The sequence below is a fragment of the Anopheles coustani genome, chromosome 2, assembly GCF_943734705.1.
Source record: "Anopheles coustani chromosome 2, idAnoCousDA_361_x.2, whole genome shotgun sequence".
Lineage (NCBI taxonomy): Eukaryota > Metazoa > Arthropoda > Insecta > Diptera > Culicidae > Anopheles > Anopheles coustani.
Window position 1 is genome coordinate 80282519 of NC_071289.1, and position 24530 is coordinate 80307048.

At 45.2% G+C, this 24530-nt stretch overlaps 3 protein-coding genes across 6 annotated transcripts; 2 read left to right on the top strand and 1 right to left on the bottom strand.

Annotated features, from left to right (window-relative positions):
• The first annotated feature begins 166 nt into the window (after positions 1–166).
• Positions 167–5380, top strand: LOC131266493 (tubulin polymerization-promoting protein homolog). Of its 3 annotated transcripts, none has more exons than XM_058269042.1 (4): positions 167–311; positions 4337–4625; positions 4705–4890; positions 4963–5380. In XM_058269042.1, the coding sequence occupies exons 2-4, from the start codon at positions 4347–4349 to the stop codon at positions 5143–5145; spliced, it is 648 nt and encodes a 215-aa protein (XP_058125025.1). In that variant the 5' UTR covers positions 167–311; positions 4337–4346; the 3' UTR covers positions 5146–5380. The 3 variants fall into 3 exon arrangements, with proteins under 3 accessions (XP_058125025.1, XP_058125024.1, XP_058125023.1); XM_058269041.1 differs by lacking the exon at positions 167–311 and adding an exon at positions 4211–4236; XM_058269040.1 differs by lacking the exon at positions 167–311 and adding an exon at positions 4211–4235 and having other exon boundaries at positions 4333–4625.
• A 153-nt stretch (positions 5381–5533) lies between these two features.
• On the bottom strand, positions 5534–7944 carry LOC131266485 (transmembrane protein 209). The gene is made up of 5 exons (XM_058269031.1): positions 7820–7944; positions 7127–7753; positions 6455–7061; positions 6148–6381; positions 5534–6068 (listed from the first exon to the last, which is right to left on the bottom strand). Exons 1-5 carry the CDS (start codon positions 7828–7830, stop codon positions 5940–5942), a joined length of 1608 nt encoding a protein of 535 aa, XP_058125014.1. The 5' UTR covers positions 7831–7944; the 3' UTR covers positions 5534–5939.
• A 377-nt stretch (positions 7945–8321) lies between these two features.
• On the top strand, positions 8322–24215 carry LOC131266483 (tyrosine-protein phosphatase non-receptor type 61F). Of its 2 annotated transcripts, XM_058269029.1 has the most exons (8): positions 8322–9703; positions 17179–17352; positions 17429–17691; positions 17987–18212; positions 18298–18444; positions 18536–19473; positions 19559–19687; positions 24111–24215. In XM_058269029.1, the coding sequence occupies exons 1-8, from the start codon at positions 9581–9583 to the stop codon at positions 24133–24135; spliced, it is 2025 nt and encodes a 674-aa protein (XP_058125012.1). In that variant the 5' UTR covers positions 8322–9580; the 3' UTR covers positions 24136–24215. The 2 variants fall into 2 exon arrangements, with proteins under 2 accessions (XP_058125012.1, XP_058125011.1); XM_058269028.1 differs by lacking the exon at positions 24111–24215 and having other exon boundaries at positions 8323–9703; positions 19559–21418.
• Positions 24216–24530: the final 315 nt, after the last annotated feature.

Below are 24530 nucleotides of genomic sequence, written 5' to 3' on the forward strand. Positions count from 1 at the left end.
GCCGAACGTGAAAAACCCACAATCCCCCCACCACACGTTGGAGTGTGCAGCAGTTGACGTTATCTTTCCCTCCGAGCTGGTAGTTAGTAAGGGCTACGGCTTGCTACGACGGGTTGGAGATTCCAGTCTCGCGCGCGCAGTGCTGCGGTTAGTTCGCTGTTTCTCGGATTGCGGAAAATACGGTCCCTGTGCGGGGTTTGAAGATAGAATTTCCGTTGGCTAAACTCGTGTCGGTTCTGGTGAACGTGAAATTGATTCCATTTGTGTGGCCACATTCGTCACAAATTTGTATTGCTACGACGTAGATTGAGGTAAATTGCAAAACGGCCCAACTTGTAGTAGGTCCTTTAAAAGCTATACTAGCTATCTGAAATTCAACAGGATAAAGTAGTGTGGAATGAGGAAAATAAAAGTAAAATCACCCCATTCCATCACGCTCATGCTTGGCAGTGAATTTCGGTTGGCAATTGGCCAAAAACAAGTGAAAACTCCCACGGTACAATAATACGAGATTCATCTCGCACAAGTGGCATCAGTTTGCGAGATTCTGTGATTCGATGATGATGATGACGACGTTAGTGATGAATCCTAGTAGGCAGAGCTGCGGATCAATAATTGTTCATGCGCAATGTCGCACTTTTCTTCGTTTGGTAGAAAATCAAAAATGTAGAATATAAAACGTTCTTCCTAGCTTGAGATACAAACGGACTCTATATTCTTACCCACTAGTCAATTACGGAAAAGGATTCTAAATTATGCCATACATCATCTTCCATATCGTTTGCTTTCCATGTGCACAATCGAGCACATTTTTCAAACGCAAACCAACAGCAAAACGTGCTCGCCAAGCCTGCTCCAAAAAGTAGCACAACGCGACCATCCACTGCATTCTACGATTAAAATAATCGGAACGACCAAGGCAAACGTAATGGGACAGATTAACGCCACCGAGTTTTACCCGCGGTTTTCCACGCGCTCCGTTTGCGTGTTTTGATTTCTTTTTACGACTCCTCCCTTGGTGGTCAGAAAATGGAGAATTCCGGCGGGAATCCGAAGGGAATGATGGAGCTTCCGGTTGGACGATGGGGGTTCTGATGGCCGTGCCTCTTCTTCTACCATTCCTAGGTAGAAACAAAACACTCCCTTTTTCTTTCCATCGCTCAACATGCTCAGCTCCTATGGGGACGCCGTGCCTTTGTTTACGTTCAACCGATATGTTCAGGATATGCGCGCAGGAAAGGGAAAGTGCGCGCCACAACGCGTTGGAAACGTAAAAGGATACGTACCATTGGTTCGCGGACAAGAGCGCGCGCGAAAGGTCAGTGTAGGCAAATGGCACAGGGGGGGGGGGGGGGCATTCTGCAGATTATTTGCTGCCATAAGTTGTCCTTGTGTGGCACACGAACACACCTAGAGAAATTCACTTCCCAAACCGTTTCTTACGATGTTCCTTCGGTACTCTTTGTTAGATTTTTTTCCTCTTCCTGAGGTGACTCATGTTCCGGAAGATATTTTTAGCCTTAGCCTTACAGGATACACTTTGCACTTGGAGGAATGGGAGCTTTGCCAAGTGGATAGGTAATGCGTGACTTTTATCAATTTCTTAAATGTGCCGAGTACGTCATCATGTGTGGAGCAAAGGTAGAGCTCTGAGAAACTCATTCTATCACATAAGATAAATTAAATTAAATACAAAGCAAGTTTATTACGCGCAATCAATGCCAATAGCCTGATCATTTGTCTGGATCCACAATTAAGCCGACGGCGTCCACTAACAACAAAATTGGAATTTAATGCCGCCCGGTGCCATTTTTATCGGACATCTCTCCATGCAACGGTGTGACTTCCTTCACTCACTTGACCTACAACTCGCGTTATCTATTGCGATCGACATTGTCGGCAGGCAAACTTATCTTTCTGTTTTTTTTTTTATTAACCTCTTGTTGAACCTCGGACGTTTAGTGACGACGATGAAAAGCCAAGACGCCATGTCGTTCGTTGTTGTTTGTTGTCTGTCCATTCGCGAGAATCACAAAATTGTGTGTCGATATTTTCTATATCTGTCCTTCTTGGCATGACCTCATCCGATAGCTGGTGTTGAAAATGAGGTGGCAAAAACCACATGAATCTCGTTTGCGGAATAGAAAAGTGTTGGAAGAGTGGGTTAGAAATTCTTCAAAAAATCTGGTAGTTTTATTTAATATTTAATTTGTGCATTTAGAGCCAGATCCGGCCTTCATTCACTCATCGATGCGCTGGAACCAAGGATGTTGCAATAGGAATCATTTGTGAAACCATTAAAAAGCTATAAATCTTTAAGTTTCAAACCTCATTCGATCGGTTCGTTTTTATCTCGCGCGTACGAAACCGCCTTCCTCCAGCCTCTCTCATATTCCACGAAACCGTGTAGTTGTTCTCGCATAATTTACCATGACCGTGTCCAACACCACGGAGGCATCATGAAGTAATATCTAAATTTATATTGTTTGCTTTGGTGACTCCGCCTAAAACGTGCCCCTCGACATGAGGTCGACCACGTGGGGGGAGGGCGATCGCTGGTGGATGCTTTGGAGAGGCGCAATTTCGGCGACGAGCATAGATGAGAAGTTGGAAACATGCACCTACTCACCCCTCAGGGTCGGCAAAAGGACGGATGATGATGTAATGGAGTTAGTTATCGTCGAACGCATCCATCACCAAATGGATAAACGGAGTAGCAGGGCGTCCCCGAAGGGGTAGAAGTAGCAGCAGCATCACCGTTGTGTACATATTTAATTTTTCGCATCTCGTGTCCTCCACTGCGAGTGGCGATACTACGATTGAATTCTCCCATGATTGTTTAGGGGTGAGTTTTATTTACACACAAGAGCTGTTGGACCAAGTCAGCCGGTTGTTGGAAAAGAGATAAACATTATTTTAAGCTGTCTGCTCTTGGTAATTCGAGATGAGAGTTTTGATGAACGGCTAACAGCATCTGTCTTTCAACATTGCCATTCATGAAACAGATGTGATTTAAGGCACACTTGGATGGACATGAAATTCATCAACCGCATACTACGATGTTTTGAATGCATTCCTTATCTTGTGAGTCGATCTCACAGACAGGGTGTTGTTACTAACGGAAACAATGGATATCTGATGCTTATCTAAATGATTCGCTTAAGGATTAATTTCTTATCAAACGGTGTGTTCGTCCAAAAAGACTTCGTCAAGCGTAGATCAAAAAGAAATAACGGAAACCCTCCTGGTCGGTATGAATCAACAAGTACGCGTTAAACTGTTAAATTGAACATCCAACAAACCGGGATCGTAGTAGTCGGTTAGCTCGATTCGAAATTGGTGCACCGCACGCTATTTGACGCTTGTTCGTACTAACAACAAACACCGCCTAAACACTGTACTTAGTGTCGGTGCTAATTGGCCAACATCGGTGCGCTAGCGGTCCCCGTAAAGAGCACCAACCCGCAGTCAGGGTGCCAGTGATGATAGAGTGCCACACATATGGGACGCGTCCGTTGATGTTGATGAACACCCTTTGGTTGTCCGGCTCAACAGAGTGTTCATGGGAACTTGTTAGCTTATTGCTTCATAAATATATTTTTGGACTTGGGAGAGGAAGTACCTGTTTGGTTCCAGTCATCACACCTGGGACGGACTGCGGCACTCCAATTAAGGCGTTGAACGGTGTGCATACACATCTTTGGCGCCATTCGTAGCATAAACAAGGGATCGCGAAGGAAAAGTATTGCATCGTTGCTTCCGGTAATAAAAATGAATTAGGAAGCAAAACACTGAAGCATGAACTGAATCATGTTAAAATCAGAAGCTTATTTTACACATTAGTCGATCTAGTACTGAGATGATCTTCGGGCATTCGAGTATTGGCAAATTATTTCACAAATTGCTACTGGTGACTAGGATCTTAAATTCAGTAAAACGATAGCGAAAAGAAATAAAAGAACGTGGTGACATAAGCAAGTCGCAACTGAAATGCTGCCTATTTGCAATCTTGTCAACGCGCGAGTGCTAATAAGGCTCTTTGGTCGCAACGGCTGTGTGAAGACGTTCACAAAGATGTGAGCGAGGGCAAGCGAACAGTACGTCTTCAACTACTTGTCTGGCCAGAGGCAATAAAGTGAGGCACTTTTGGAGCGAAACTGTATTTTTTTTTCTTTTTGGCAAGCATTAAACAATAAATACCACAGATAAGATGTACACACATGTTGCTGTTCACCGGTTGGTTTTGGCTTGTTTTCCATTTTTAGGGAACCGATGCCGGCATGCATAATAATAATTGAGTATTTGAACTGCATTTTTTTTTTCAAATTTCCAACAGATCTCATACTATGGCCGACGAAAATCAATCAAACGGAACGGATGTCGTGGACAAGGTAGCCGTTGAGGTGGCGGAAATGACACTCGATCCGAAGGATACACCGGCAGTCGATCCGAAAACGCCCGAGCCTGCCGCCGCCGAAGGGGAAACAAATGGAGCCACCGGTAAATCCACATCCAGTGCAGCCTTTAAGGAACAGTTTAAGGCTTTTTCCAAGTTTGGTGATACGAAGTCGGATGGTAAACATTTGACGCTCTCGCAGAGCGACAAATGGATGAAGCAAGCGAAGGTAAGTAGTTTGGCGACGACGGTACGGATGCCGCTGCGAAATTATTGGAAGCGTCATAGCAATCGCATGCATTTTGCAGGTTATCGACAAGAAGATAACAACCACCGACACGGGAATACACTTCAAGAAACTGAAATCGATGAAGCTAACGTACGACGACTACAACAAGTTCCTGGATGATTTGGCCAAAACGAAAAAGGTGGAGCTGGAGGAAATTAAGAGCAAAATGGCCGACTGTGGTGCACCGGGCGTGCACAATGCCACTGTATGTCGCACCAGTGCAGAACTCTTCTGCATTAAATAATCGTTACCTAACGTCGTCGTTTTCTTATTCTAGCCCGGAAAAGCAGCAGATACGGTCGCACGCTTAACGGACACTTCCAAGTACACCGGCTCGCACAAACAACGTTTCGACGAGACCGGCAAGGGCAAGGGCATCGCCGGCCGAAAGGACATGGTGGACAAGTCCGGGTACGTGTCCGGGTATGGGCACAAAAACACCTACGATAAAACCCACTGAACCCGCGTTACTATCGTCGTGAAGTTAGTTTTCCCGTGTGGTGCTTGTGGTTGCGTCTGCGCCTAGAAGATATTTAAACACTCAACTAAAATCGAAACCAATATTTAAGTGAACCAAGCGAAACCGGTAGATAACTCTCCGAGATAATGGTGTAATCGTTTGCTACAGTAACAGCCTTTGCCCTGAGTCACGAGTGCAAAACAAAAGAAACAATCAAAATCAATTCATTATTAAAATCATCGTTAAGTTGTTTGTTACAAAAGCCCGTTTCGAATGTTTCTTTAACGCAATCCAAGTGTTTGAAGTTGTTCCATTCAGCGCAGACTCCATCTAGTATTTGTTCTAGTCCTTAAGATTATGATCATTAGGCTAAGCCATCGTGGGCCAGCTGAATTTGTTTGTTATGGTTTATGTCTAATATTTTGTCATCGGGCAAAGTTAAGAAACGGAAGCGTAAACTATTTTTTTTCAAATCTTTCATTACATAGACTCCAGAAAGCAAGTTAGACGATCGATCAGCATTTTTTACCAGTAAAATTGTGTATCTTCTTAAACGTATTTAATATGGATGAATATACATTTAAAATGAATCGAAAATGACTATTTGTGTTTTGTGTTTTACATATTCTTTAGACCTGTACTACGATTAAGACATTACAAAAACATATGCTTCGTTTAAACTAAATCGTACTGGCTTTCGTTATTCTAGCACACGTCCGTTTCACTTACCATAAATTACAAATCAGCCACATTTCATTTCACTTAAATATAACGTACCTTCCATGTCGAGAAACCTAGTCTTCGACACAGCAGAGTATATTGATGCCACTTCGGCCGAGATTGATCCCTTCGAGTGAACTTTCGTTGTGGGTTTTCATGTAGATCAAAAACTGAATGATTACGTAGAAAAGATTATTTCGATCCTATCAAGGGGAAGAAAGGTATCTTTAAGTTACATTGGTTTGTGAGGCCTCGACACAACCTAGAAGAGGAATTACTTACGTAGGCACAACTATGAATCTTATCATCCGATACAAAGTTGAACTTCGGTTTGAGCGGATTGGAGTAGAGGATCGCACATTTGGCTTTATTTTTACAGCGCACTTCTGCCAGGGTTTCCTTTGTACTTTTCTTGTCGCCCACTACAACGTAACGGTTATAGAATGGGCGTCCACCCGGTTGGGGCAGTGGACGTAACTGGCTATCCATGTACGTGCAGAAGAGGTGAAATATTATCTATCCGAGGAAAACAGGATTGAAATAAAAAGGGGGGTTTTTATGTTGAAATTATTTAAACGGTGTCACTTACAGCGGAATCAGTTGGTAAATGTTCGTCCCAGGAAGAACCCTTGTAGGAAGAGCCGGAGTTCCATCGGTAGTCCGCCAGGCAGCTGCCCTTGGCAAGATCTTTTATACGCTGCACCAGATACTCCTGGTTGCTGGATAGTTCTAGAAACGGAATGAGCAGTGGCAAGCGAGGAATATACAGCGAAACAAGCTGCTGATTTTCCGTCGTTTTCTTCAACCGCTCCAGCCCAATGCTACCGATCTGGATGTCGGTGAAACCGCGGCTTTTAAATGCCTGATCGGCAAGCGCCATTTCCTCCTCGATCCGGTGTAAAATTGTGAGCGAGATCCACTTGCGCAAGTTGCCGACGTAGTTGGACAGCTGCATGGCGGATACCTTCTTCAGCCCCTCAGGGCTGCCATCGATGAACGCGTTGTACTGGCCCGCCTCGTGCTCCTTTTGCATCTGCTTGCTCGGTGTGGTGGACGACGACAGCTGGTAGAGCGTGTTTTTCAGCATATGCGGAATGTCATTGAATCGATAGCGGGAGGACAAATTCATCGTATTGTCGGATGTGTTCACTTCACGCTCGGCAAAAGAACGGTTCCCTTTGTCCATTGATACTTCCCTGGATGGAATCGGATCGAACGCATAAATAATCGAAAAGTCGATACTTAATTGATAGATAATTACCGTAGGAAACATTCCAATTGCTTCTCGTCGTCAATAATATCACTTGGGTGACCCAGTTTCCGGAGCGAGGGGGAGAACTTTGCCGACCCGGTGCTAACGTTCGGCGAGGCCTCGTACGAGCAGTTACGATCGTACGGCTGAGGCTTGGTGGATGTTTCCAGTGGCGGACTGCCGCGATTGTACACCCAGCCGGGCGACTGTGCTGCATAGTTTGAGTCATTGAAGGAGCGTAACAGAGAGGTCGATACGTTCAACGGTGTCACATCCGCCTTGGACAATGGTTTTGCCTGCGGTGAAGTGGTGATAAAGGAGCTATCGTTCGCATCGAACTTCAGTATTCGACGTTGCTGCTCCGTGCCCTCTATGGGTTCCGCGCTGAACAGGTAGTAAAAATAGCGGGAGAAATAGTACACCATACTTGTGCCAAGGATGGCAGCAGCGGCATACTCCACGTAGTACCAGTGTGAAAACGCGTACGGACACTTATTAGAGATGTCGAACAGAAGCACCGAAAGCAGGACCACGTTTACCGTTCCCCAGCGAAGGCATTCTTTGGAGAGTTTTTTGTTTAAATTCAGCTCAAGCGTACGGGTCAGGATCGGGCTACACTGCACCGGTGAACCTGGACTGTGGAAGTATACGATACAGAGAAAGGTTAATAGTCTGTACAGAAAGCTCCAACATTTTACTTACTTGCTAGACATGGTTGAGTGTAGTGTAATGCAGGATTATTGCCACGATAGAAACACTAAGAGCAAGTCAAAAATGCATGCCGGCTGAGGAACGAAGTGCAGCTTTACTTGAGTTGTCAAATTCTCCAACGCCATTGAAGAAAAGCGCGAAAAAGAAAGCACAAGCTACATATAGTGCAAGATATTCGATACCAAGGACTATTGAGGACAAGGATGGTCAAACATGATTTTCGCTTCATTGTTCCGGCGCAATTGGTTGCTTTATTAACAGTAAAATATTGCTTGAGCTCAGCTGAACTGAGGTCCATGTGATATTTTTAATCTTTCGAAGGAAATAACAAATTTTTAACACAGAAGGAATTGAAAAATCGACTGGGTATGTAAGTATCTTGATGCGGCAGGCACTGACAGATGACAGATGTCATGAAAAGTCAACCCTATTCGATTACGCTACCTGCTACTGCATGCACCTTCGTGTACGTAAGAAGTCGAGAAAAGGCGAATGGTGATTCTTTGCTGCTTGCCTGCGTGCGGAATTTCACAGTGAACCGTGTAGTGTCTCTCGGTGCAGCGCACGGGCCAGTTCGCGGCACCGTTTCTAATCGTGGAAACAATTCTCCGTTCCAGACTAGGACCTACGGTGTGTAAAGTGTGTTCCAAGGCACATTACCACTGCCTTACGCTTGCGGCGGAAAGCAGAGCTGCGTCGCATTTCATCCATCGTCGTGCTATCTTTCGGTACCACCGTACTTGTCGTGTTGTGTTGGAAGTACATTTTATTAACCACCAGCAAAAGCGAAACGACATTATGGGTTTGGTCGAACGAAGTAATATGTCGGAATCTACTCACTAACGTCCCGGGTCGGATGCTAAAGAGCTAGCTTTACATGAAGCTGGATTTTAATTTGTGCATTAAAAAAATCAAGCAACTCAGCGGAAACAGTGGCTGTACGGTATTTAACCATCGTGTGTGCGCTTGTGTGTGACCGAGCAAGTGCAGTGTTTTCTTCCTCACGCTTCCGTCGATTATTGCTTTAAATACCCACCTGATGGAAAGAAAATAAAGTGTGCTAGCGAATTTTCGATTCATTCTGCACCGGAACGCAGCGGAAGCTTAATCATTCGATAGGAGCCGTGGATGTGCGAGAAGGTGGGAATACCATCACCGGTGCGGGCAAAAGGTTTACCGTGACGCGTTCTGTTCAGTGTTTGACCCCGTGTGTACCGCCCGTTCCTCACCCTCTTGCCCTTCGTTGTACCGTTGCTTTTTTCGTTGTTGCTTTGGTGGACGTGTGCGCCATCTGTCGGCAGCAACTCGTAGTGTGCGAAGACAACACGGCGGCGGAATGCGAAACGGAGTATGCTATTGCTAGCAGCAGCGCATTTAAAAGGCATTCGTGAAACACTGTGAATTGAAGCAGCATAGTATGCCCTGTTGAAACGTTGCATTCGCAAATTCGCACTGAATTCGTTAAACGAGACAGAAAGTCCACGGGACGACGACGACGACAATATTGCAAAGCTGGTGATTTGTGACTATCGATCCGCCGAAACGCACCAAAAGTTTTGGAACACGCTACGCCACAAAAGTGAATCAGAAACGGGAAATACTATCCCTACGCCGTAACAGCACATCCCACGCCGCGCCGGAGGAAACCCTGTGGTGGAAGGCAGGCTGAGAATCAGCACAGAAAAAGGGAATAGGAAAACCGGATAGCCAGGCAAAAGGAAAAAGCCGTGCAGCGGCCAGCAATAAAAAACGATGAGTTCAAGCAACACAGCTGTGGACGATGGCGGAGGTGGTGGCAGCAGCGGGAGCGGGAGTAGCATCGAGGTCGAGTACAACGAAATCGTGTCCCAGGGCGGCTGGAATAGCGTGTTCCAGGTAGGTTCTAACCTTCGTCCCTATCCCTTCGAGATCCCTTCTTAAAGCTCAAGTTCACCGAATCGTTCAATGCCGGTTCCGTATTGTTTTAGGTACTTTTCTCCTTCTAGCTTTAGTATCTGTGTGGTTGATTACCGAATCAACTACGTGCGGAGTTTTCCAGTTTCCCGATGTTTCCGACTCGACGGCCTTTTAACGGATGACAATTTTTTCCCGGAAAAGGTTGTAAACTGCTGATGGTTTTGGCTCTGCCTTTGGATGCGCCTATGTTTCAAGAGGCGCATTGGAAGAAACCAAAATCAACTAGGGAATGATATGTTTGACTCGTTTTCAGCATTCTCAGAGACGTCTAGGTCTTCCGGCCCTGGAGTTACCCAACCCAACGTCCGTGCGTCCGGTTTTGAATTGCGCATGGGGAAGTGACGGAAGATTTATTCATTCCGTACGTGACTTCCAAAGATTTAGCCGGGCTGCTTTGATTTTTTTCTCCAGTTCTCGGAATTTCGTTCCAATTTGGAACGAAAATGTACATCACAGCAGCATCCCCAAGTGGGGTGGACGGCATCAACCCACCTCCACGCAGCACTGAAGTGGTTGGTCGCTCAACTCCTCGCCCTTCCGTCTTCTAAAATAACTTGGCGTTTTCTGCCTGTCCCGTTCCTCTCGTGTGTGGGTTACCTACGCCTACTGGGGTGGTGTGTGGTGCGTTGTTGTTTGGAAAATAGACCGGCAATTACCCCCGCGGCCTACTAATCGATCGCAACACAGGAATTGTAAACAGTACTCCACAACCCGCTTCGGTTATTTACGAGCAAAACTCGGTGGGTCCGGTTCACGCCGCTGCCTCAGAGGGGAACGCGACACGCGCGAGATAACCCGCGACCCTTCGGCGACCAACTTTCAATCATTCATTGATTCGATCGACCCCCCGACAACAATCGAATCGAACCAACCCGGCTATTCCATACCGATCACTTCGGGGAAAAATGAGTAACACAACTGGAATACCATACCTGCAACTCTTTGGCGCCTAAAACTAAACTAAACGATTATATTTGTAACCCAAACAAGGCGAGTGTTGTGCGCTACGGATTCATGAGTTTATTTTCTGGGAACCTGCCTCTCTGTGTGGTATGCTGTGTCAATTCCAAGTGAGGTTGACTTTCGGACATATTCCCGGAACGGCTTTATCCTATCAGGAGTATTTGCTAACACCATCGAACGTTTCGATGATTTCGTCCAAAATGTTTTACTGTTAATGTTTAGAAGATTTAAGTTTTCTTATTTTAAGTTTTTTTTCCACTGTAAACATTAAGGGAAGGATGAACCGTAAAACTTAGTGTTATAAGGTTTCTTTCTCGCCTTTCAAGGCTCCCAAAATACGATCGATTCTCATCGATAAGTGACTTTCTTCTAATTTATAGAAAAATAAAACCATCAGATAGTACTTATGCAATCGCGCTCTGATAAAGCTAAAACAGCAAAAGTCAGACAGAGCTGATGCCCCAACGGTGGTGGTGGCATAACCGTTTTGTTATCGATTGGAAATAGTTATTTTAAGCCTCCCTTGCTTTCTTGCCAGGCCTAGCTAGGCCACGTTCGCAGCGATCGATCGTTTCATGGGGAAATGTGGAAAAATATCAAAATTATCAGAAAACGACTGTATGATCGAAAAAACCACTGACAGCAGAAGGGCGGTTGGGGATTTTTTTTGTTTTCATGAGCATCAAAAGGAATGTGATTCAGAGAAATTTCATGATCACTTCCCGTGACGAACGCCCTTTTCGCGGTTGGCCGCGATTGAACTCATTCCGGCGATGCGGATGCGTTTTAGTGTGGTTGTTGTTGTTGTGATGCGCGCGCGCCTTCGTTTCCATAATTCCCCCCGGAGACGGAAAGAACGTCCGCGTATGCATCCTTGACACCGATCTGTTGTGCCTTTGTAAAGTGCATCAGACAGTGCGGCTCGTCGACTTCTCGCGGCCCAATGGTGCACTGCCCAATGAACCCCATCCCCCCGTCCTTGCGCATGTGTGTGTCATGCAAAATTTAACCCAAAGGGGGTCCGTTTCGCGAGGGTGAATAGGTTTCTTTTTTATTATTATTATGGTGATGACATATCATTCATTACATCCCCGCGAAGAAAGAAACGACGAACCTGACGTGTTGGGGTAGGTCCGATCGTCGTCCGATGGTTTCGTAGGAATGGAAAGGAGCGTGAATGTTGGGTGTGGAGGGAGGGAGGGTGGAGAGGGGGGGGGGGGGGGGGGAGAGATGCTATTTTTATTTTATCTTGCCGTATCCGTCCCGGTGAGTTGGCTCGATGTTCCTGCTTCCACGAACCGATTGTCTGAGTGAGTGTTTTTTTTTCTATTTCTCCTCTCGTCCATATCATTCTGCGATATGTGTTTCGTTGATTGATACGATGGATAGCTTCGAGAAGGCTTTGTACTTATGGCCGTTGTTGTTGTTGTTGCGGTGGTGCCACTTGGTTGCGCCTAGTCATTCCAACATGAAACAACATGTACAACACGTGAGTTGCAATGCGATACAAACAGGGCAATGGAAGAAAAATGGGAGAATGTTTGAAAAAATACGAAGGGAAATATCGAAAACGGAACTATTGCTGATTATATTGCTTGATATTGGTTGGTTGGTGACTGTTGATCACACGTTTTTTTTCCAGTGACTCGAGGCATGAGTTGAAAAAGTTAACCAGTTAACACTTCTTTATACCATATTTTGCATCTAGAAAATTATTAGTTTGGATCGACATATTGTGTTAATAGTACTTCCAATAATCTGTTATGTTTAACATAGTTTGGGATTGAATGAACCACGTGTGTACACTTACTGTGTTTGTGCTTCAACCACAAGCACGAACAAGATGATTCAGCTGGTGCGTCGCTGGGATGCGTGGAAAAGGCTCAAATCTTCTACCACCTCTACCATATTCAAATGATCAAGTTCGCGATTTCGCATTGGGTTAGCACCATCTTCTGTGCAGCGGCACTGCCTCTGCCTGCCTGTCTGTCTGCCTGTCTGCCCGGAAACGCAAGACAAGACGCACGCAGTTCTTCGAAGAAGGCACCTACAATTTGTTTACACTGTCATCTTCATTCCAATCCACTTTGCCTGCCTCTGCTCGCTTGGGCCGCTCGCTGTATCATCATCTCCCCATTGCAGACTCTCGAACGGTTCATCTTTGGGGCGGTCGCGTGCGTCGTTCATGGGCCTCCCTCCCCATCAATTCCCCGAAGTTCGCGCAATTTCTTGGAAATCGTTAAATAACCGGGAACGAACGAAATAAAGAGGAGCAGCAACGAACGAATGAAATAAAAAAAAAAACATGGCCTCAAATCTAGCCGAGGTGGACGGTGGACCCGTTGTAGATGGGCGGGGGGGTGGAACGTTCGGGACGGACGAATGGGTCGTGCCAACCTACCATCATGATCAGATTTTCGGCCTGGTACGCGTTCTGGTGCCGGTGGGGTGATGGTGACTTTCCTATGATCCGGTTGAGATGATTGCTTCCGTTATTTCGCGGACAGTCGATGGTGTCTCGTGGGTGAATGCTCTCACAATGGAAACAAAGAAATTATGCATGCTTTGCAGGGCTCTTTCGCACTTGAAGAAAGATAATTTCATCAAAATCTCAAGTTCACGTGCTCGTTTGTCCAACTATTGGTCGATGATTTAAATGTACTCCCATTTGCGAAATTCAAATTCTACCGAAGGAAAGTGGGAAACATTGTCACGATTGTTAATAACGCTATAAAATTGTTTTTATTTCTAACATTGCCCCAGAATGTGTTGCTGCTGTAATTTTATTCCTTTCGCTCTAAAAACGGCACTCCTTCTCCTCAGTCAGTGTCCGCTAATTTCCGGCGTTTTTTGGGGACAACCGCGATTCCCGCCTGCTGCCGGGGTGGTGGACCGGTCGCCCCTTCTCGGAAACAGTTATCCCCTTGGCGTGGTTGGTTGCTGATGGGAGGGCTCTATATTTCCCCCGAATAGGCTTATCGAAATTTTATGTAAGAAAAACAAAACCAAAAAATACTCCCTTGCGCTCTTGCGCCCTCGGCACTCCACCGCTTGATGTGTTACACCTTTGCTTCCGAGAAGCATAAGAAACCACCATTGTAACAGGAGTCTGCGAATCCGGGTCGATCCCGCGGGATGGTGGGGGAGATGGTCGGATGGTAATGAAAATGCTTGATGACAAATGACTATTTTCACAGTTTCACAAGAAAATAATGGCAACCGTTGGTCGCCGTCGTCATCGTCGTCATCCGCGATGTGTGTTTGTCGGGAATACGTGAGTCAACCTGCGCGCGCGGTTCGGTGAAATCGCGGCGAATAATTCCCTCGCGCAAAAGAAAGGGTTTACAGAGGGGCGGTTAGGTGAGGTCAGAAGCGTACCCCGGGCATGGAGGCTGGTTTCAGCAGCTGCTGCTTGTGGCAGGTGAGGCTTTGCCGTTAACAACTCAACCCCTGGACGGTGGTTCTGCGAAACAGTGATCATTTTAAGACTGCACCCCATTTCCTGTAGTTTCATTGTAAATTCTCGAAAATGTTGCATTTGATTGTTTTTCTTTTTATCTTCTTTCTACGCCAAACAGCTCTATTACTCACCTCCCCGTGGGGGGGGGGGGGGGGGGGGGGGGGGGTGTATTTGTTACAAAATTTCCCCGGTGACTTTTTATATTTCTCTATCAAGCGATTGCTAGTTGGATAACAATTTCCACCGAAACATGTTGACGCTTCCGCGCGTCGATGATATTCGGAAGGTGAAACGAAACTCATTTCCCGCCCAATAGACGAAACAAAAATAAAAACCATGACGATTAAAAACCTATTTCAAACATTAATTATCACTCACCAAGCGGCGCGTGCGTGTGTGCTGGTTTTTGGTGGTCATCGATGTGTGTAGTAATAAATATTCGAAGGTCGCCGAACACTAATGGATCGATTAAAATGCATTCGGCTGTTTACACTGGGCTGGGCTGGGAAGAGAAATCACCACGCACTGCAGCCAACTCGTGGAACGGGCGTGGAAAAGTGTTCCGTGTGCAGCGGAGGAACATACATTTCCTATCACCGAAAAGGCGACCGGAAGTAACGCGGGGCGTGGAATGCGGACGCCGCCCGCCGTCGTCCACCTGTTGCGTTCGGTTGCATGTTCGTTTTTTGGGCTCTATAATTTGCTCTCAACAATATGAAACACCCGGTGGACGGATTTCACGTTGTTCCGAGTCGAGTGTCTGCTTGCTGTCCCCAAAAGGAAACGGCTAGGAATGCTGACTCGAGTCGCGGCCAAAAAAATTTGGTCCACTCACCAATTGTCACCGTTGACGCACCGGTTTGCGGAAGTGCGGTTGCGAATGCGGTTGTTGTATGCGCATCGTTTGTCCACCGAGCCGGATTTCACTTGCCGATCGCAACGTTCTCTGGCGTTTTTCACCTTCCCATTAATTGTGTAGCGGAAGTTTACCCCCGTGAGCCTTTTTTTATGCCATTGCCTTCAAACACTTCCACAGGAAGTTTACCGAAAATAAATTCAGCAAAATACTTGAGGATGAGAAAAATAATGGGTGCTGGTTTCTGTCCACGCTGTTTACCCCTCCACGTTGGATTAAGCTAGTCGGAAACTTCCTGTTTTCCTGTGCTGTTTCTTATCGCGCACTGCCCATTTCGAAACAACGGGTCTGTTCGGATTTTTCGGATATGCGTGAATGATGATGGTTTCTGCACACCTCGTTAATTTATCAAGATTTCACACCGATGCTGCCGCGAGGGCCACTAGCGCGCTATCGTGTATCTTATGTTTTAACGGCTCGTTTGTTTTCTTCTACACCACCCAGCCTAAGGTTTGGTTATCTATGCGGACCAAGGTTATTTGCAAGTGCAGTTATCACTGGGTTATCTTGGGCGCGATTTACGATGCTAATAAATTGTACCGAAAGAGCAGGAAGCGCCAAAGTGGGTGGGGATGGGAGAGTGTTTGTTTATTACCAGAGTTCGCAGAATATGGGTTACTAAACATATCATAAACGAATACCTGCTACTATATTCACCATGTGCAATTAACAATTTTAACTGGGAAGGTTTCTTGAAATTTATGAAAGATTAGTTTCAGGGAGTAAGATTAATTTTAAAATTAAATTAGGACACCAGCTGGAGTAACCAAGCGGAGGGGATGGTAATTATGTTATTTGATGCACCTTCGTGCTGTAAAATTGTCATTCACAGTTCAATTGCATCTCAACGGATACTAACGAAGGGAGGAACTTTTGCGGTTTGTCCACGAACTGCATTCGCCCGTGATAGCAGCGTGTTCCTAGTTTCCTTAGTTTGGATGATATGGCACTGCAACCATCGGCCCCTTGTCGGAGCTGATTCTCGCAAAAAAATTCCAATCTACCTTTCGCCAAACCCCTTCGATAAGGAAGAGGAGATACCTCCACGGTCGTCTCTACCGCCTCAAGTTACTGCCTTGTACCGGCTGCTGCAAAACTAAACTAATTAGTCAGGATCACGCGGCGTAACCACCACCTGGCTCCTCCGAATCTCCTGGAAAATGCTGGAAAATTATGATTCCATTGAAATTTAATTTGCAATCAGATTCTTCTCGCCTTTCTCTTTCGCCGTTTGACGATCCTCGCAACCACGCCAGGGGGGAGGAAAGCCAAAGTTGTATGTAGAAGAAGTGTGCTCTGATGAAGCACTGGTGCTGGACAGTTTCCCGACGCTTTTCGCAACACCACTTATCGTGTGGTAATACGAAAAATCAATGATAAAAAACCATGCGCTCGCGATTCAGGAGGATTTCGGAAATTATTCTTTGCCATTCGCTTAGTCTGCAAAATGTGGGTTGTTCAAACACAACAACCGGGCGAATAAAAAAAAAATGCATCAAACCATGGAAAAAAGTATCGATTGTATCGTCGAGTTCTACGAAATGGACCACAGTTGTGCTTTTTCCGTCCGCATACGTTACGTGTCGCGCCCGCGAGGCATTCCGTGGAAAGCGGAAAGAATCAATAGTGAGCCGCCATTCGTTGGTTGTTCAATCGTCGGGAGATTATTTTTTTGCGTCCTACATGCAGATTCGCCGCTTCGCACGCGAAACAGCTGGCACCACATAACGACGTTTCTCAATCCTTGATACTTTTTTTGGCGTTCATTGGTTATTTATTCGAATTAGAAGTAGGTGTTAGGCCAATTTTGACTGACATTCTGAAGCAAGGCATGCCATAGTCGTTAAAAATTCACGCTTCCATTCACTTGCACAACACACGGAAACAGAAAAAATATTAAAGATAAGAAAATTATTCAAAATTTTGGTTTGCTTGTTTTAACGTGGTTCATTATATACTTTAAAACAACATATGCCCATGCCGTACAAGGTGATTGGAACATGTTTTATTTAAGGATTGTTTCTCGGTTTTTCTTCCCCAAATGATCTTTTGCAGGACATTCGCCAACGGAGCGAGCGGCAGGCGCAGGCAAAGGACTTTTCCACCAATGAGTCGAAAAAGCTGGACAACCGGCGCCTCAACCGGTACCGGGACGTGCTGCCGTACGATCACTCTCGGGTGGCGCTGAAGCGCGGTGAGAATGACTACATCAACGCAAACCTGGTCAAGGTACGTACGAGGAAAAAGTCCCCCAGCTCTGCCACGCTGTTTGGGCCATTTATTTATCTGTCCCTCTTTTTCGTAGATGGAACGAGCCAGCAGAAAGTACATCCTCTGCCAGGGTCCGCTGCCGCTCACGATTGGACACTTCTGGCTGATGGTGTGGGAGCACGACTCCCGCGCCATCCTGATGTTAAACAAGCTGATCGAGCAGACGACGGTCAAGTGTCACCAGTACTGGCCGAGCAAGATCGGCGAGAAGCACCGGCTCGAGCTGACCGACGTCAAGCTGTCGGTGGTGTATCTGAAGTGTGTGGAGTATAAAAACTTTTGCCGGAGGACTTTTAGGTAAGTTAAAGCGTTTAACAAATATGATCACGTTTCAGTTGCGTTTGAAGGGTTCAAAAGCAAGCAAAGACCGGAGCAGGTTTTTCTGTATCCACATTTCTCACTTGCTGCTGTTTTGCCATGTGTGCATGTTGCGAAGCGAAATGTTTACAGGCTAAAGTTTGAAGATAACATCAGCAAGAAATGAAAACTTCGAGCCGTTGATATGGGATATAGAAATATTATTTCATGTTCTAATCGCAATGTTTTCGTTTTTGTGTTTTTATTAATTTTCTATTTACTTTCTGATTCTCAGACTGACTGATACCGAGTCGGGCAAGAGCCGCGAGGTGATCCAGTTCCACTACATGACGTGGCCCGACTTTGGCATTCCGAGCTCGCCAGTGGCGTTCCTGCAGTTTCTAAAGGAAGTGCGCGGCTCCGGAACGCTGGACAGCGACGTTGGTCCACCGATCATTCACTGCAGTGCCGGCATTGGGCGCTCGGGGACGTTCTGCCTGGTAGACTGCTGCCTTGTTCTGGTAAGGTTCTGGCATGCCTAGCTTGGGAAACAGTTTGCCGAACGGAATGGTTCATAATTTTGGGTGTTTATTTAATGTGCTGCAGATCGACAAGGAGGGCGAGGATCGCGTGTCGGTGCAGGACGTGTTGCTCGAGCTGCGCCAGTATCGAATGGGTCTGATTCAGACGGCGGACCAGCTGTACTTCTCATATCAGGCCATAATTGAGGGCATGAAGCGCATGAACAACTCCGTAAGTTCCGTGGTTGGGAAGGGAAATGTCAAATGGAGAGCAACAGTGTTGATTGATGAGTTATTTTGCATTTTTCATTTAACGCGCACAGTCGTTCGAGGACTTCGAGGAGCTGTCCGTGATATCCTCATCCAGCCAACCAAACAGCGACCACGACACGGAGGAGAACGAGGACACACCGCCACCGCTACCGCCGCCTCGCACGTTTTCGCTCAAGCCATTGCCCACCATACCGACCAGCGAAAGTGTCCACGAGGATTTCCTGCTGATGAACAACGGCGATCGGGAGAAGTTTACCAACATGATCAACCTGGAGAAGAGTAAGCAGTTCGAGTCGGGGGGTGTCGTCGATGAAAGCAACAACCACCACCATCACAGCAACAATCACCGGAACAGCCAGCGCCACAGCAGCAACCATTACCATCCATACAGCAACCGTCCGTTGCCGCCGGTAGTCCGCGAAAAGCCGCTCTGCAAGGTGAATGAGTCGGACAGTGACGGTGGTGGTGGTGGCGGTGGCCGCGGAAGTGAATCGAATGGGGCCAGCGGTAGCAACAGCAGCGGCAACAGCAGTGCCGATGAGGAGCTGATCGAGGAGAACGATAGCGACCTCAACGGGGACGAGGAGGATGAGGAGCAGAACAACAAGGAGCTAATCCTTGACGGCATTCCGTCCGATGGCCACAGTGATACCGTTAAGAGCTCGCTGTTGGATGACAGCAGCACGGCCACAACGACGACCTCGTCGAGCACGACGACCACCTCGTCGACGGGAGGAGGGGGAGGCACATCGAGCAGCACCAGCAAGGCAGCGACGACGACCGGCATGATGTCCTCGACGTCGTACTCCACGTCTTCGTCCACCACTGCCAGTGCTATCGGGTCGAACAACTCGACGCTCGAGTCGAACCGGGGAGGGGGAGGAGGCGCCTCCGCCGAGGTGTTCAATGCTAACTCGAGTTTGCCACCGCTGCCGAACGGAGCCGTGGACGATGGCGACGAGATGATCTCCAGCCCGGAGAGGGAATTGTAAGTGAATGCAATAATGACCCTTTCCATCGCCGCTACTCCAAAAGTTGTCTAACTCTAACGCTTATCGGCACACTTATTACAGGTCACCGAACGCCTCGGAGCTACGCCGCCGGAAGCGCACCGAGCGTCACACGGCCATGGAGGAGAAGATACGCGAGATCAAGCGCAAGCAGAAGGAGGTGGAAAGCAAGGGATCGCCGAAAAAGCGCAGGTTAATACTGTTTTCCATTGCAGCTGGTGTTTGTTTCAGTGTTCTGTGCGTGTATTTTTACACCAGGCAAATGTAAAAAACAATCTAGAGAGAGAAGGAGAGAGACGGAGGTGTCATCGATACAAACATCGAAATATGCAGAGCATGATTGGGTTAAGATTTATTAAATCGGAGAATGGAGCAGCGAAGATCATTCCCTATGCAGCCCTTCAATTCGAAGAAGAAAAACAAAACACAGAACAGAAACAAACATACATTCGCTCGCTCCGCTATCCCTTTTCCATTTATTTTCGCGCGCCGAAGAATCGTCCGGCTGGCGATGACGAGCCCCGAGGGCAATCATTTCGCTGAAGCAACGTTGTACCGTTCGTTCGGTGGTAACGATTGCGACAGGACGAAAGGAAGCGACTGGAAATCGCCCGTGCGCCTCGTTTGTTTAGGTGCTTTGTGTGTTGACATGAAAAGGATTTAGTTCGATAACGCGTCGTAAGGCGGTGTTCCCACGTACGGTTAACCAAGGCTGTGGCGAGAATGTGACGAATAACCGAATGCATATGAATGCTAGGTCCGTCACTTTTACTACCATTTTGTATGCATAAGACCGTTGGTCGAGACAGAGAGAGAGAGAGGGAGAGAGAGAGAAAAAAAAACAGGGAAAGCGATCAAGTAAGCATACCAACCTACCCGTGATCATCCATCCTGTCCAATTTGTTGAGCACATTTTTTCGTCTTCGTGCTAGGCAAGAATCTCTGTAAATGAATGGAAAAACAGCTACAGATTCCCGCAGTAGCGTTAGAATCTTACTCGGGAAACTTTAGAATTGGTGGACGAAAAAAGAAGAAAGGACGAACGAGCAAAATGCTTAGATAAATGTGAGAATGAGAATATTGTAAAATAGAAATTAATTTAATTATTTCCAGCTGTGGGGTTGTGGGTGGTTTTCGGAAGTGAAGGGACGAAGATATGGAGCAAATGGAAACGAAATGTAAATTAGTGCACAACACATAAACCTACGGAGTGCTATTTGTTGATTTTCCCTCATTGCATGCAAAAGTTCATTTAAAGTGATCCATCCTTTTTTTCCTTTTTAAACACCCGCGATTCGCGTATGTGTGTGTATTTTGAAAATGAAGTTAATCTTTTCGGACAATATGGTGGCAAATCGCAATCTTTCGACTGAATAGAGCTTCAATAGAAAATTTTCAAAGTGTATGTAGTAGTTGGGGTGTATCGAGACACTGTTGAACACAATGCTTCAACAATAGTATGGCTGAAAACTGTATTAGAAAATGGAAGAATTTGATGGAACTTCTTTAATTTTCTCATTTTTGCTTGACCGTTCGTTATCAACATGCTGTATATTCGTCATATTTAGAGATTTATTAGATCTTTATATAGCTGCACTTACTGACTTTCTGTTGGAGGTTTTTTTTATACATACATGTTTTTCATTTCCATCACTACGCTTAGTTGCGGTAACTAATCAAAAATGCATAAAAAGTCTGCGCAGTCAATCATATTGTTGGTTTGTAATTTTCGACCCTATTTTCTTATTTTCCTGTTGTTGTCCTCATTTTCTTATGTGGCTCGGGTGTTTGTGTTCAAATTTCCCAATGAAATATTTTTTTAACTGATCAATTCAAAGCATAAAATGTCATCATCAAAACATAAAAATTTCAAAAAACGGTTAAAGAAATCCAAACAGTGTAGGAACAGTCGCAAGGACTTGAACAATCATGGAAGATGACGAAATATCGTCACTAGTAATTTTCTTTAGGTGTCTCGTATTAGTAGACGCTGAAGTAATGGAAAGGTTTTCAAGTGTTACCACCATGAGAACCCGCACCGTTTCAACCAAGTGCGAGCAAAAGGAACCTTTTTTGATGGACAGAATGCAATCTGTCTTTATGTGAAAGGGGTTGATTCATTTCACCTATTGATTTTTTAAAATTTTGTAGCTTCGTTTTTGTTATTGTGGTCGCTTGTATCGAAGATAGTTAAGAGGTTAATTTATCACTGGCCAGACGTAAGCATTGATCAGATGATTCGCACATCGAAATCGCGCAGATATAAAAGCCATTTGGGGCGAGGCATTCTTCAAGAAATGGCACGTTTTCATTTCTTTTTACGTTCATGGTAGTTGTTCGTTCATTGGAGATAAAAGTTAATAACGTAATATTTAATCGAAGGCACCTTTAGACGCAGTACTACCCTTATAACCCTACATGTTAGTTGATCTAAACAACCGATTCGATAAGGCATGGACGTTTCCTGGACTCCCGTATGGGCTTGCGGTAACCAGTGTGTGATCGTTAAAAGGAACGTTTACCATCGGAATGGTTTTACCCAACAGCCGACATATTTTTGAGCTCGCCGATAAAATTGTTGTCCACAGAACTGACTGAATGATTTCTTGCGAGTGCTGCATGCATGCTCTGGACCGTTTGTTGACGGCATTTAATAACTGTGTTTGAGTATAATTGCAATGGATGGTTGTAGAAACAAAATAGTGCATGTTATGGATAGCGATGCTTTGAGAGGGTGCAGGGAGATTAAGGGAGTAGTGCGAAAAAATGAGCAGTAAATAAACAGTTTTGAAGGTTAAACACGTGAGATTAGCAAAAGGTAGATATCATTCAGAAGGACGAAAACGCTTTTATAGGGCAAAACTAACGGTGAAGCAAAAGAGGTTCATATATATACATTTCTATATATATGTATATGTATATCGTCCATGTTTTCTAAAAATATTAAAACGTTTATTTTTTTAAACCATTTTCCTTTTTCAAACAAATCATCTATTGTTAGTGGAGGAAAACTGTAGGAATATTTTATAATTAACGTAAACCATCCACAAATGCCTCTGCATGAAACAACCATTTAAACAAACCATAACTAATGCGTACCGAGAGGCAACACAAGTACGAATGGCTGCGATATACGAGAGCAAATCGGGCGAGTAAAACCAGACGAAATCCATAAAGATGAGAAGCATAAACCGCACCGACCGTAAACTTACACTTAGAGACAGTTTTAGATACACGTCTGATAACTCTTGTTTTATTAACATTGAAGATTGTATAAAGACCATGTACGGTAAATGTACGGGAAAGGAAAATTTACGTTTTTGTTGTGCTGTAGCAGTTGGAAGAAAGAAAACTGATGCTTTGCGGCAGCAGAGAGTGTGTGTAAAGTGTGCTATCTAGGAAATCCCAGAATTTACGGAGCAGGTTGTGGCAGATGTGGCTGGAGAAACAGAGCAAACAGGACGATGATGAAGCTCCACCGAGCAATTGCGGCTTTGCAACTAACTGACCGAGATAAGTAGAAGAAGTAAGAGACCCATAGTAGTATCATCCCATTCGATGCGCGTTGCACGCAAATGGTACATAAATGTTGTTTTTAATTTTATGTTTCTTCTATTTATCGTTTTAGAATGCAAAGTGGTGCAAAAATGTCCGTAAAGGCTCGTTCGTTCTCTTGAAAGTCGTCCGTCTTGGATTTTGTTAACTTTAGAATCTATTGACGGCAACGCGGATGGTATTGTCTGATTTTGCCAAACAGACAAACAGACTTAAAAACTGAAACGAAAACAATAATCCTCGTAAATCACTCCCGACTGCATACCGTGAATTCGATGAGGATCAAATTGTTTGCGAAGAAGACACAACAAGCCTGATGGAGGACCCTAGGTGCGCGTGTCAGAATGTTGACAATGGTGAGTGGACATATATTCCAGCGCCAATGCTTTTGCTAAAACAACACTGCTGTAACGTGAAAATCACTAAATTCACTGGCAAGAAAAAAAAACAACAAACAACTAGATTTTACTCACGCTCAAGACAATCTGCTATCAGCCATTATATAACACGCACAGGATGCCATTTAGAAAACCGAAGAGCACGTAGCCTTAATTCACACAATCTTCGAAAGTTATGTTACTTTCAGTTTCTGGTTGTTTACACCGCTATAACGGGGTCGGAAATGGAAAATAGCGATAGAGTGGACAGGTATGCTACTAATGGGTTCAGTTAGCTGTAGTTTAACGATGTTCAATGTTTATCTTTTCAGTTTTAGTGTTGTCGTTTAATTCTGATAGTATGTTCGAAGTATGTAGTAGTTCGAAAGCGGTTATGATATGGTGTTGGATATATTAGTGTAGCTTCAAATTTCAATTGTTTCTGGCCCGTTCGAAAATGCATAACCACTGCGGGCCGATGTTTCTTGAGAACAACGTATCGGGCTGGTAGAATGAATGTGTTGGCACGTTGCTGATTTTCCCATTACCCAGACGATACACGCACAGAACACAAATGAAAAACAAATGCATGAATGTTTGTTGATAGTGTTTTTTTATGTTTTATTCGCCAAATTTCCAATATCAATAGATCTAATATTTCCTTCACTTTCATTACATTACAGGAAACAAAAAGAGTCGGAGAAATGATATTTGGAAATTCCGTGGAAGGTATACTTCATCTGCTATATTTAGAGGCACCAAACACACACACACGACCCCCCCCCCCCCCCCCCCCCCCCCCCCCCCATCGTAGACGAATGGACAAATGGTAAAAAAGGCAGAAGTAACGTAGCCGCCAAGCATAACTTTTGAATACGAGGTAGGCACAATGGACTAAATTGAGTCAAAATACTCAACACATGTAGCATTGAGATAAAGATGGATCCAACAATTATGACGGCCGATTGGGAAAATGCATTTCGTGTGTCAATTTAAAATCTACGATAAGAAAAGAGAATATTTTCAAAGGCTCTTCTCTTTTTTTGCGATACCATTTGAAGAATGGAAACAGAGTTGTTTAGTTCCGGACAGATAGGGAAAAG